This window comes from Copadichromis virginalis, linkage group LG18 (genome assembly GCF_057382275.1).
Source record: "Copadichromis virginalis isolate Kocher_CV1m ecotype Utaka linkage group LG18, C_Virginalis_male_GT1.1, whole genome shotgun sequence".
NCBI classification, from domain to species: Eukaryota; Metazoa; Chordata; class Actinopteri; order Cichliformes; family Cichlidae; genus Copadichromis; species Copadichromis virginalis.
Window position 1 is genome coordinate 1,279,739 of NC_140635.1, and position 13,406 is coordinate 1,293,144.

A 13,406-nucleotide genomic window follows, 5' to 3' on the forward strand; every position below is an offset into this window, starting at 1 on the left:
CATAAATTATTCTGTAGCAATTACACAAGAATATCCAGTAATGTCCCTGCCTACAATTAAACACATTCACTTACCGAAAATCATCTGCTGTGGCAAATGGGTGCGAGCCTTTGACCACAAACTGAGTCACTGCTCGTTGACATTAGTCTATCCTGCCTGAAAGGAGACGCTACCGGTAGACTGCAGCGAGAACTGCCAGCATCTGAGCCAGACTCTGTCTCTCTCATCATGGTCACTAAATGCACAGTAATGGCAGGTTTGTAATAAGGCAGATCGCGCTAACATAATATGCACTGTTAGTTGATTATTTACCTGCTGCATTAACGGGAGAGGACGTGCAAACGTTACCGCTGCTGCTGGGTTGAGATTCACGAGTCCGGAGTGAATTAAAAACACGACATTCATTTAAGGTCATCGTGTGTTTTGTGAGCAAATGCTTTTGCATATTCGTAGTGTTTCCTCCCTTAAATGAAATATCTACTTTGCAAGTATTGCAAGTTGCCCTGTTGTCATCCGTTCTCGTAAAGTATAACCAAACTTTTGAGCGTTTGAGCCGCTTAGGCGCCGTGTTTCCTGCCAGGTAAATGACGCTACTCAACGTGGTGACGTCATTCAGGGCGACTGGAATCGATAAGGGAATCGTTTGCAAAAATGGCAAACAATTCCAAGGACTTGAAACAGTGGGAACCGGTTCTCAGCAAGAACCGTGTTTCGATACCCATCCCTACAGCTCAGTGATGGAGAACATTTGGCTCGTTGTCCTTGCACACAGTGCAAAGTGCTCCATCCTCCCTCCTCACAGTGATTCAAATGCTGCTAACAGTCTGTGAACCAGGAGGAAGAGGAAGTGAGAGAAGTGAGACTCAAAGAGGAGACAGAGGGCGACATCATCCAGTAGGCGGGGCTCTCCTTCTGCACTGTGTTCAACCATTGTGTCAATAATAAGTGCTGCTGTGAAGAGAACAATTCTCAGACTGAATGTTGAACATCAGCTAGTTTCTCCTGTTGATTTAAACCTTGTTGTACAGATGGAACATTGGCTGTGGATTATTCTTGCTGCTCTTTTCTTTGGTGAGATACAAACATCAACATGTTTCCTCTGCTTAAATAAATGTGTGAGTCTGATTAATGGTGACTTTTTGAGGGTGATCGTGGTTCAAGAGTTGGGAGTTTGCCTTGTAATCGGAAGGTTGCCGGTTCGAGCCCCGGCTTGGACAGTCTCGGTCGATGTGTCCTTGGGCAAGACACTTCACCCGTTGCCTACTGGTGGTGGTCAGAGGGCCCGGTGGCACCAGTGTCCGGCAGCCTCGCCTCTGTCAGTGCGCCCCAGGGTGGCTGTGGCTACAATGTAGCTGCCATCACCAGTGGAATGGGTGGATATGTAAAGGCCTTTGGGGTCCTTAGGGACTAGTAAAGTGCTATACAAATACAGGCCATTTACCATTTTAACCATGTTTATTGATCCATCTCTGCATGTTCTGTTCTTCCTCAGAGTGTAAAGGAGAAGACAAAGTAATCCAGGAACAAGGAGATGTCATTGCTGCTGAAGGAGACACAGTTACACTTTACTGCAAATATGAAACAACTTCTACATACGCATATTTGTTCTGGTACAAACAGGACGTGAACGACTATCTGAAATATGTTTTACGGCGAGATGCTTCTGGAACTGAAAACGCTCAAGAGTTCCCAAAACACAGATTTGATGCTGAACTCAACAAGACATCAGTTCCTCTGAAGATCCAGAAGCTTCAGCTGTCTGACTCTGCTGTGTACTACTGTGCTCTGCAGCCCACAGTGACAGGAAACAGCAAAACTCTGTACAAAAACCTTTGGAGCAAAGACAACAGAATACTCCACAACATCCACTAGAGGGAGCCACACACTGTTAAACCTCTGATTCTTGTGTCATTGGACTGATGACAAAGACAACAGAGAAATGAAGCAGTAAAGATCAGAGACAGAGACAGAGCTGCTGTGGAAGGAAACTTTATTTATAAAGATCCTTTCACATCGACACGTCAAACAGCTCGTACAGTTTGTTAGTGTCAGCTCTAAAGACGGAAACGTTTAAAAAGATGTGAACACAAAACAAAGCATGCTTGAAACACAAACTTCAACATCTGACTTCAATCCAAAAATCACTGAGGACACAAACCAAACATCTTCCACTAAACGTTCAGGTGCAAACAGAGTGATGGAGGTAAAGAAGAAAACCTCGATGCAGGCGGAAGATCAGAGCTGCATCTTTGTCATATTTACACTATTGCCTCTGATTCTACTGAAGCAGAGACGTCATCGAACATGTTTTCTTCCAGAGTCTCAAAGAAATCCTACAAAACAGCTTTTATAGAAAACAGAACCCAGGAACTGATTTCCACTGATCAGACTTTTTATATCACTGCCAGATTGATACCCAGTAAAACACGTGATCTATGGCTGCAGTCCTGTTTAGCTCTGGTGCTTCTGCCAGTGATCCGTCTAGTTGCTGGTACACAGAGAACCAGACCCAGTTGACTATAGTACTTATGAGCAAAGCAGCGGTTCAGCCTGCAGTTCAGAAACTGCCTTTTTAGACACAAATTGTTGACCGGTGAAATAAGAGGATTCATAGTGTGATGAGTAACAGAGCTGCTAGCCAAGTGAGAGGTTGCTGTTTCAGTTCAGCTGGAGACACAAACCCAGGAAGTGCAAACATGAGCAGCAGCTGGAAGCAGCCATCTCATCCTGTGAAGTTACGCTACAAAGACGCAGACTCTCCAATGGACACTGGAAACATCACGTGTTACAAGGGTAAGGCTTACTATCAGAGTGGTTTCTCACGTGTACAGTCAAATGATACTGAGAGCGAAAATCTTTCCCACACATTTTGCAGGGATATGGCTTCTCACCAGTGTGGATCCTGGTGTGGGAGGACAGCCTGCTGCTCTGACTGAAACTCTTCCCACACGTTTTACAGAAATATGGTTTCTCCCCTGTGTGACTTCTCATGTGGGCCCACAAACTGCTATTCTGACTGAAACGTTTCCCACACGTGTTACACAGATACGGCTTCTCCCCTGTGTGGACCACCTTATGCTGCTTAACCGACGACGGGTCACTAAATCCCTTCCCACAGGTTTTACAAAGGTACGGCTTCTCACCAGTGTGGATCCTGGTGTGGATGGACAACCTGCTGCTCTGACTGAAACGTTTCCCACACGTGTTACACAGATACGGCTTCTCCCCCGTGTGGGTTCTCATGTGGCTCAACAAACTACCACTTTGAGTAAAACCTTTCCCACACGTGGTGCAAGAATACGGCTTCTCCCCTGTGTGGATTCTCTGATGGATCCTCATTTGGTACCCTTTCTTAAAGGCTTTTCCACAAACATCACATGATACATACTTGTTACCTGTGCCAGTGTTACACTGACTCATTGGCAGTGTAGGGTTCTCTGCATTTTCACTGTGATTTCTCTTCTTTGGCTTCACCTCTGCATTCTCAGTTACTCCTAAATCTCTATATTTACTTCCTTCATGATCCTCTGACTCAGCCACAGGAAAGCTGGGAGAGAGGAGCTGCTGCCCGAGGAGTTCTGATTCACTGTCGTCACTTTCCTCATACATACAAGGCACCGTAAAGCTATGAATCTCCTCCTTCAGTCCCAGCTGCTCTCCCTCCTGACTGCTGCACAGTTCCTCCTGTTCCTCTTTAATCTGTGGAGCTTCTGGTTCCTCCTGCTCCACACTGGAGCTCCTCTCCTGGTTCCAGAGCTGCTGCTCAGGGAGAACCTCCTCCTCCTCCTTACAGACAGGCTGCTGTGGGACGTCTGGAGAGACAGAAAATTAAAATTGATGTGATGAAAAAGAGAAAACTGAGTAAATATTCACTGCAGCCATAAGTATGTATAAGAGCAAAAACTAGAATAAAATGAAGCACTTTTCTGTTAAAGAGTGTAATGGGAAAATTCTAGTTTTCACATTTAGATTAGATGAACTGTATGTATGTGTCAGTGTGACCTGGTGAAAACTGTTTAGCTTTGCTTAACGATGTTTCACTAAGTTATCTGCTAACTGTTCGAGTGTACAAGGACAAACCCCCCAAGAAGACCAGTGCCAGGAGCTTCCTGGGAAAAGATAGTGGGAGTTGCTCTCTGCCCAGCAACAGGCTGTGTGACAAAAACCTGTTGTAACTGAAAGATACTGAGAGTTGTGTGTGAGGGTATAAAAGGATAAGAGCTCCCATGACTGTGAACTTTGATATTTGATGTGTGTTGGCTCTCCTGCATGCAGTAAGTAAAATAGCTTGACCACAGCTGACGGTGTTGCAGATTTCATTAACAGAAAATTCCACGACAGATAACCTGCATCACTTGTGCAAGCTCCCACACCCTCCATGCATCACACACAAGTCACTGCTGTATGAGAAGATGATGCTACACTACATGCAACTGTCATACTCCAAACCTTTAATCACGGAGCCTGAATGATTCTGGGTTCAATATGGAAACAAAGGTCAGTGATCTGTGCAGAAATGATGAATCGATGTTTTACTCCGAGTGTCTGACGCCCTGCAGAAAATGATGAATTCACAAAAAGTAAATATGAGTGAAAATTCATCTGAAGCCGTGGAAGCTGAACGAGATGTCAAACCGTTCTCCAGCATGAAACGTTACAGCAGTACGAGGCCTGGATTCACTTTACAGATTAGGGCAGCAGAGCAGACAGGAAAAGGGGGAGGGAGCGGGAGCACCCCAGACAGCAAACGGCCCAGGGTGGAGTCCAACCCGTCCTCCTGCAGGAGCACCTCTGAATCCTCACTTTGTCCTGTGGAAACACCCACAGAGGGGATACGAGGGCCACAGAAGGCAAATCCAGGCCAGAGTGCAGCCGTCTCCAACAGCTTCGTTTTATAACACGAGCTGTGCGTTTTGGCAAGCCCGACTACATCCTGCTGGTATCGCTCGTCCACCAGAGAAGTGGCTTTCCTCACCTCTGTGGCCAGACTGGTCAGAGATGAAACTGCTCGAGGCACAAAGAACTGAACCCCTAAAGCCCCTCGTGCAGCTTTTTATGGGCTGTGGCCCCCAGACACTCACTCCAGGCCCGGCTCCAGGATAGGGCCTGGTACAGCTACACAAACCCCTCCAGCACCACAAACAGCTGCTGATTCACACACAGACAGAACAGGTGTGTTTAGATGAAGATAAAGTGGAACTGGTTTCAAACAGTCCTCAGCACAGCAGCAGATCACAGCGCTGAGGACGAGCAACAGCCTGCAGATCAGTCACATTAGATATTTTATTATTGCACAGCGACTTTATGTTTCCAACATTTGTTTGCAACTTTCACAAGTGCAACAGGAAACATACATTTATATAAACGTTATATTTATATGTATAAACTCCATCTGGAATAAATAATGTGCTCTGAAGCTCGACTTTTGATGTTTTCCAACTTTGACAGCAAACATAAAGGAACTGATTGAGTGATCCAGGTCAGAGAAAAGCTCAAATCCACCAGCTGCTGTTTGAATGCAGCGCAGCGCAGCGCAGTCCTGTCCTCTGTTTGCTCTTTGTTAGCTCACATCTCCAAAAAGTCCTCACAATCAGAAACGTCCCGCAGAGCTGTGATCAGGATCCTCCCTCAGAGGGACACTCACCTGTCCTGTGCAGCTTGATTTGGGGTTTCCAGGTGATATCCAGCAGTCTGCGCTGACGGTCGATCTCTTCCTCGTACTGGACGATCGTTTTTTCAAACTCCAAGAATATTTGTTCAGCAGCAGCAGTTAGTCGCTCGTTGATGAACTCTCTCAGATACTGAACTGAAGGCATCGTTGCTGCCGCGGCTCACACACTCAGCTCACACACAGCACAAAGCCTCCAAAAGTTCACGCTGGAACAACCATACTGCCGCCTTTTCATTGTTTACTTCCACCGGATGTCCCGCTCTGAAGTTCCGGCAGGAGGAGGATGTTCAAATACTTTGTTCCGCTTGGAATAAACGTCCTTCTTTCTTCCTAAAACCTATTTAAATGTACCAAACTGAGCCATAAATACATAAACAGCGTGTTACTGCCACAGCTCACACACTCGGCTCACACACAGCACAACACACTTCTGGTTCAGTCCAAGTATTTCGCCGGTGCTTCCACCGGATATGACGCGGCGCTGCCCTCCGGAGACCGTTAACTGCGTCGACCTCTGAGCAGAAAATGAAAGATGAGATAAAAACAAAGAACAGACCAGTAAGAAACAATGATGACTGCTAAAAACAAGCGCGTCCATGCTCACAGGTGTACACACGGGTGATCACACCCACAAACTACACCCTTTTTGGCTGCTACCTCAAAGCACACTGTGTTCTGTTGATCTTATGTGCTGCACAATAATGTGTAATATTTAGTATTTACTGTCATATTCCCATATATCATTGTGATGTTGTTTATTCTATTACTCTTGTTCTCTTCTGCTTGTTTTCTTTTTTCTTTCTCAGCAGGTGATCCAGGTGATTGATATATGCATTTTTTTTTTCTCTGCCCGTTCTGTTGGTTTTTGTTTTTTGCCCTTCTCCCCCGTCCCTCTTCTCAGCTGTTTCTCTTTCCCTCTTTCTTTCTCCCCTTCTTTCCTCCAGTCAAGTCTGTCCCGTATTCAACAAGTGAAAATAAAATAAACAATAAAAGGTGAATCAAATGGACCATTACGGCAAGGCTGGGATGGTCAGTTTGGTAAAGTAAATCCGTTGGGCATCTTTCTTTGCCTTTAGACAACAATTCTGATGCAAAAGAGCCAAACGGGACAGGCAAAAAAAAAAAGAAAAAAAAGAAACAATGATGACGTCAGAGGGCGAGACAGCTGGAGAGGTTTTTTTTAACTTATTTTCAAAATAAAGGTTTAAATATTCAAGACCTTAGTGAAGCTGTAAAGAGAATATAAATCCACGTTCATGTTCACTGTAAGAGAGGCCATTATGAACAAAGCAGTGACACCAGACCCACGCAGGAAACAGTTTAATATACACATACACTACAAACATCTGGGCTGCATCACTGGAGACAGCTGCTGAACTGGTTTCTTTCAGTCTGGGAGGAAAACAGCTGGAGGTGAGAGAGGGAGGGTGACCTACTTCCCCTCTGCTGCACCAGCACTCAGGCAGGAGGGATCTACTCTTTGAGAGTGCTACGAGCTGGCTGTTCCAATATCAGAATGCTTTTTGTTTATTTATACCGGTGCTTTACACAGTTTCATTTACATGATGATTTCTCTAATGGTCAGAACAATTACCACCACTGTGTAGATAAGGACCTCTCCCCCACCTTCCATCCACCAAATTACAAGTTTTTGTGAAATAATTTGTGCAAAGTAAAGCAAGCATCCAAAATAAAACCAGGACGTTAAAACTCTTAACAGCACCTGGGACGTCCTGAAACAGCTCAGTTAGAAGGCAGCTGTAGGTTTAGGTTTAGTCACATTAAAAGACAAATATCATCTGATTTGGTTTATTACACAATTTGAAGCATAAAAGAAATAAAAAGGATGCAAAGACAGATAAAATCAGACTGTAGTCGTGTGACTGCTGAACGCGCAGCTTTTCCTGTTTCACTGCTTTAAATGAAGCCTTTACTCCGTTTCACAGAATAGCGCTCCCATCACTTAACTGTTCTTGAGTTTGAGAGTTTCTGCTGTACGAGCATCTTGTGCTAGGACAGACAGAAAGTTGCCATGGAAACAGTCCACCTTTCACATGGATTTCTCCTTTTTCCGTGTTTCACATGAATCCGGCTTCTCGCCTGTGTGGGCTCTCACGTGGACGCTCAGGTGAGAGCGAGACAAAATTCACCTGTGTGGATTCTGTCCTTCCCACAACCATCACAGTTTACAGGCTTTTCACCCGTGTCAGAGTTACACCGACTCTCTGATGGGGGGGAACCTCCTGCTGTCACTTCTGTTTCTAATTTTCCCGAGTCTGCACTCCTGCCTCCTTCCAGATGCTGACTCTCAGCTTCAGCAGAGCTGTGACAGAGGAGCTGCTCCTCGTCTCCTCCTGGTTCACTGTGCTCTCCTTCCTCAGCAGCAGTCACCATGAAGGTATCCGTCTCCTCCTTCAGTCCCAGCTGCTCTCCCTCCTGACTGCTGCACAGTTCCTCCTCTTCCTCTTTAATCTGTGGAGCTTCTGATTCCTCCTGGTCCACACTGGAGCTCCTCTCCTGGTTAGTGAGGGCACACGCTGCTGTGGGACGTCTGGAGGAACAAAGAGAGAGGAGACAAAGGTTACTTATGTAAGCAAAAAATAGATCCAAAAACTCAGAGCAGAGTCCAGTTCTGACACTCAGCCAGTGTGTGTGATTCAGCAGGCTCTCGGTGTTGGGTTAAAGGGTCACTCTTATATATTTACAGTTAAAACCATTATCAGCATTATGAGTTTATAAGCACATTTAAAAACAACACAGGTTGAACAAAGTGCTGCACAAACTAAAGCGAACACACACAAAGAGAACAAAACAGAGTCCCAGTTAGAAGCTGCTGAGTAAAGATGTGTTTCAGACAGAGTTTAAAAATGTGGAGTGTTGGAGAGACGCTAACTGAAGAGGCAGACTGTTCCAAAGTTTAGGCACAGCAATCGTAAAGTCTCGTCTCCTCTGAGGTTCAGGCTGCTGCTAGGAACAATCAGAAGCAACTTATCAGCGGACCTGAGAGTTCTGTTTGGAGTATTTTCAGTTAGAAGATCAGAGAGGGACAAGGAGGCCAATCCATTTAAAAACAAGCAATAAAATCTTAAAATCAATTCTACAACTACAGGAAGCCAGTGTAAACGAGCCAAGACTGGGAAATATGGTCGTTGTTGAGTCTGTGTTTCCACAGGCCCCGCTAGTTTAGAGACTTATTCCTCATGAAGAACAAATCAAAACAGAACATCTTCAACTGGTCTTTAACTCGCTAACGAGGGAAGCCTTGGTCAGAACCAGGCGGTGGAGCATAATGCTCATCACCTGTCTCTAGCCCAAATCCTTCAAAGAGCAGCTCTCCTCGCAGCTATTTATTGACATGACAGTTACAATACACAATAGTTTACACAAGATCCTCTGTTATGGATTCAAATATTGGGGATGGAGACAGGAGGAAAAACCACAATAACAACACTGGTCCGGTCGGGTTCAGTCAAACAATGATTTTAATGATCACACGCGTGGGAGATGGACACCGTATGCAGACAGCCTCAGATCTCAAAATGGTGGAGCATTGCTCAAACTCTTATAGACTCTAGTAGCCCCCACCTAATCATAAAAGCCTAAACATTCACATTCCTTCTCTCACAGCGCCTAAGCTACGACCTTGGCTCCCTGTTTATCTGCTCCTGCTGAGATGGAGCAGGAAGCTCCAGCATGTTCTGTTCTCTGCTAATCAGACAAATAAGGCGATGACTTTCTGCGAACAGTATTTCTTATAACTCAGCAGTATAATGCATCATAAAACAACATCATTCATTCACAATAAATCAGCAGTCTAATGTAATGTAAATCAGTCTAACAAATGCAATAGTTATCAGCTTCTTCTAATTCAGGAGAATAATGCAAACTAAAACTACATAATAATTCACAATCTTTAATTAGGGGTCTAACATGGCATAAAATACTATTATAATCCCACACCTCCCACCCTAAAACCCCCAAATGGATCTAGGACAAGGCACTATGTGTGTGTCCTTCTGATCACCAAAAGGATCATAAAAGCAGGACGCTTACAACACAAGAAAAAGATCTTTCAGATAGAATGTATCTGCAATAAAACCTCCCCCAGCACCGAGTGGCTGGAGAGGTGGTCAGAGACAAAGGAATGTCTTTGATCTTATAGTTTGAACTTAGACAAATTTAAGAAACACAATGACAACATTCAACAATTTGACGTAACAGTCGTGTTTACGAGTGCCTGTGAGGAGTCGAGCTGCAGCATCCTGAACTAGCTGCAGATGAGACAGCAGAGCTGATACCAGAATAAAGACTGTTGCAGCCGTCAAGCCTGGATGAAATGCATGTGTGGATCACTTTCTCAAAGTCAGCTGATGACATGATGTTCATAATTTTTCCAAAGGCCCTGAGCTGGAAGGAGCTGGCTCTTACAACAGAATTTATTTGTTTGTCAAATGAAAAACTGCCATCAAAGAGAGTTCTGGACTTTTCCAGAGCGCCAAGGTCAACCTTAAGAGAAGAACGAGGGTCAGAAGGTCTAAATAGTACGATCTCAGTATTTTGACCGTTTACATTCAAAATATGTAATGCCAACTATGATTTCATGTCATCAAGGCAGTCCAGCAATTTTTAAAGAGTCTGTAGATTTTTTTTAAAAAGGAAAGTAGATTTGAGATTCATCGGCGTAACAGTGAAACGACAGTCAGTCAGTCGGTGCTCTGTCTTTGTGTCGTCACAGTTCACGGTGCTAATGTGGGCTACACGTCTGTGCTTCATGCCTCAGATGGAACTATCACAGTGTAAGAGAGAGATTCTCCGTGCAGTAAATGTAACACATGACTGGGTCCATGACACAACTGTGTTACAGAAGTCGAATGTTAACTTTAACTGGAAACCAGCCTGGAGACCTGAGACCTGCTGTCAGTCTGCTACAAACAGAGTGAACTGAAGACGCTGAGTCACATCAAACATCAGAACGAAGTCAGAGAAACCACATCACTGACTCGTGTGTACAGCTCACACTGACACACACTTCAATGCTACAAACACTTTAGAATCAAAGAAATCACATGAAAGTCATCGATGTTGGTGGCAACATGACGGCTGTGTGGTCTGGACTGAGCTCGATAAAAGAAAACTATGAGTATGTAAAACATTTATATTCTACACTAGGGCTGGGCCATATTATACCGTTCACGGTAATACCGGTATAATGTTAGGCAACGATAGGAAAATGAAATATCGCGATAGAATATGAGTAAAACGCGCATGCGCAGTGCCTTTGTTTTCATACGCACATGGCCGATTGTTGAGTGAAACAGATGAACCACAATTGGTTTGTAAAAATGGTGCAACTTGGTGTTTGTCCGTCAGATACACGACAAAGCACATTTTTTTGCAGAACATGCAAGCGGCCGTCGTTATTGTCGTATTTGTCGGACTAAGATGCTCTTAAATCTGGGAGTAATCTGGGTCCTAAGCTCCGTATGCTTCAGGTCAAACAACACTGCAGCATCACTGAGAGTTAAAAACTGTCTCAATTCTTTCATCTTTAATAAAACGATCAGCATTGCTGCTTTACCAGGTGTAACTATGAAGTTTAACTTCCAGGCATCCATGAAAACAAAAGTTATTACATTTAACGGAGTTAGAAGTTAGCAGGAAGCTAGCGGAAGTTAGCTCGCTAGTTTCGCTAGTTACCTAAGCATGATATAGCATGTTCTGACTGAGAGATTTCTGAAAACATTCAAACGTACAGCTCTGCTATCACTTCCAACATAAATGAAGACAGGAAACTAAACAGCAGTGATGTTTGTAGGGTTACTGAAGTTGGGCTAGCTGGTATATAATGATGTGCTACGTGATCGCTAGCGACACAGCTATGTTAGCATAACATAAACAGTGAAGCTGGAGGATGAACACTAACACTTTCCCACTTATAAAAGTTAACGTGAAGGTTCCTCATGGTTAGAGACAAATGCAATCTCATGGCAGGATGCTGTAAACGGACCAAACTTCAGTCAGGAGAACAACTGAGATAATCCATCCACAATACGAGGTTAGTCATTAATATACTGCAACAACATGGGAATAGAGCAGCTGCCAGAGAATTCAACATTAATGAATCAATGGTACAGAAGTGGAGGAAGCAAGAAGAATGAGTTTAATAAAGTTTGATTTATCTGACTGCTTTGTTTCGCTTAATGTGCCTTATAATCCCGTGCACCTTATGGTCCGAAAAATACGTACTGCACACTGCAGTTTAATGTTGCAAAGCACCTCTTTTTAACGTCAGTGGATATTATACATGGTTATGCTCAGGATATGTCAGCCCATTTCTACTGGAAATGCCTTTTGGTTAAACTTTCAGCAAGAAATTTGCATTTGCACTGTTACATTTTTATAAAGCTTTAATGTACATAAAAACCAGCTTCTTGTTTAAGTGAAAATAAATGGAAGGTTGTCTTTTTGCACTAGTAATGTTGTGGAGTTGTATTTTGTCTCGCATCAATTATATCGTCAGTTATATCGTTATCGCAAATTTTCAAATATATATCGTGATAAATATTTTTGGCCATATCGCCCTGCTCTATTCTACACTTTAATAAATAATATATATGTATTTATAGTTATAAAGTGAGCTTTGTTTTAATGACACTGGCAAAAGCGCTCGTCCAGGATTCTGAATGTTTCACAGTGAGCGAGGAGGCCGTCACACTGGACCTGCTGCAGCCCCTCAGCTCATCCTGAAACATGATGTTTTAGCTCCTTTATCCTTTAATCCAACTTCACTGTGATTGGCCGCCTTTTGAAAACAGCAGGTCTGAAGCGCAGGTGGGGCTGCTGTGCACTTTAGACGACCCTATCAGGGCTATCTGCTCGCTCTGATCATGCTGTTCTGATCTGTTCATGCGGAGTTCATTCAAACCAGCAGAGAATCACACACTGCTGCTGCATGCTGGGCGATACCTGTGTGTTCATCGTTGGTGCTGCACTCAAACTCCATGAAGGTATCTGTCTCCTCCTTCAGTCCCAGCTGCTCTCCCTCCTGACTGCTGCACAGTTCCTCTTTAATCTGTGGAGGTTCCGGTTCCTCCTGGTCCACACTGGAGCTCCTCTCCTGGTTCCAGAGCTGCTGTTCAGGGAGAACCTCCTCCTCCGCACAGACACGCTGCTGACAGAAGTACTTATTTTTATTCGAAATAAGTACCACGTGGAACCTTCAGAGGCTCACACACCCTCCGTGCCTTTAAATAAATGTGTGTGTTGAGCAGCTGCTCAGTCTGATTGTAGAGCAGCGTCCACAGAAATGTGCGCTGTTAGCTTACCGATGAACTGTGCGATCACTGCGGAACGTTTCTGTTATTATAGACATTTATGTGAATTTACCTTCAGCTGTGCTGTAAGCTCAGACCTGCTCTGTGAGGCTCCTCATCACCAGAGTCTTCCTCAGACTCCATCATCTCCTCCTCTTCCTCGCTGATAAACTCTCTGAGACGCTGAACAGCAGACATGTTACTCCAACAGCTAGCTGCTAGCAGGAGGAAAGCTAACGGTACTTCTGCTTTTTCTTTGTTTACTTCCGCCCGGTGTCACAGTGAAGTTCCGGCGAAGTAGAACCGTTAACATGAATTTCCGCTGGAAACATTTCCAGGTCGGACTGAATATTTACTCCTGAATCATAAACATGATCATCAGTCATCAATGTTCACTTCAGTGAGTAAGACACACATTCACA

General features: G+C 44.2%; 2 protein-coding genes and 1 long non-coding RNA gene across 5 annotated transcripts in view; all 3 read right to left on the reverse strand.

Annotated features, from left to right (window-relative positions):
- The window catches only part of LOC146686848 (uncharacterized), a 42,087-nt gene extending 35,497 nt beyond the window's left edge, over window positions 1-6,590 (reverse strand). For both annotated transcript variants that reach the window (XM_085440258.1, XM_085440257.1), the window contains exon 1: window positions 5,851-6,590. The gene's annotated coding sequence lies outside the window, so the exon portion shown is untranslated. The remainder of the gene's footprint in view (window positions 1-5,850) is intronic.
- On the reverse strand, window positions 1,974-5,851 carry LOC146686850 (uncharacterized). The gene is made up of 2 exons (XM_085440251.1): window positions 5,645-5,851; window positions 1,974-3,812 (listed from the first exon to the last, which is right to left on the reverse strand). Exons 1-2 carry the CDS (start codon window positions 5,814-5,816, stop codon window positions 2,779-2,781), a joined length of 1,206 nt encoding a protein of 401 aa, XP_085296377.1. The 5' UTR covers window positions 5,817-5,851; the 3' UTR covers window positions 1,974-2,778.
- A 385-nt stretch (window positions 6,591-6,975) lies between the features above and the next one.
- On the reverse strand, window positions 6,976-13,279 carry LOC146686851 (uncharacterized). 2 transcript variants are annotated; one of them, XR_014916584.1, is made up of 3 exons: window positions 13,058-13,279; window positions 12,638-12,839; window positions 6,976-8,222 (listed from the first exon to the last, which is right to left on the reverse strand). It is a non-coding gene; the product is annotated as an uncharacterized LOC146686851 (long non-coding RNA). The 2 variants fall into 2 exon arrangements; XR_014916583.1 differs by having other exon boundaries at window positions 12,638-12,842.
- Between the last annotated feature and the right edge of the window lie 127 nt (window positions 13,280-13,406).

Bases quoted from the DNA above. Each gene is read 5' to 3' on its own strand.
- LOC146686850 (XM_085440251.1), bottom strand. From the start codon at position 5,816: ATGCCTTCAGTTCAGTATCTGAGAGAGTTCATCAACGAGCGACTAACT. The intron at 3,813-5,644 runs GTGAGTGTCCCT...CTGTCTCTCCAG, and splicing joins AATCAAGCTGCACAGGACAG to ACGTCCCACAGCAGCCTGTC.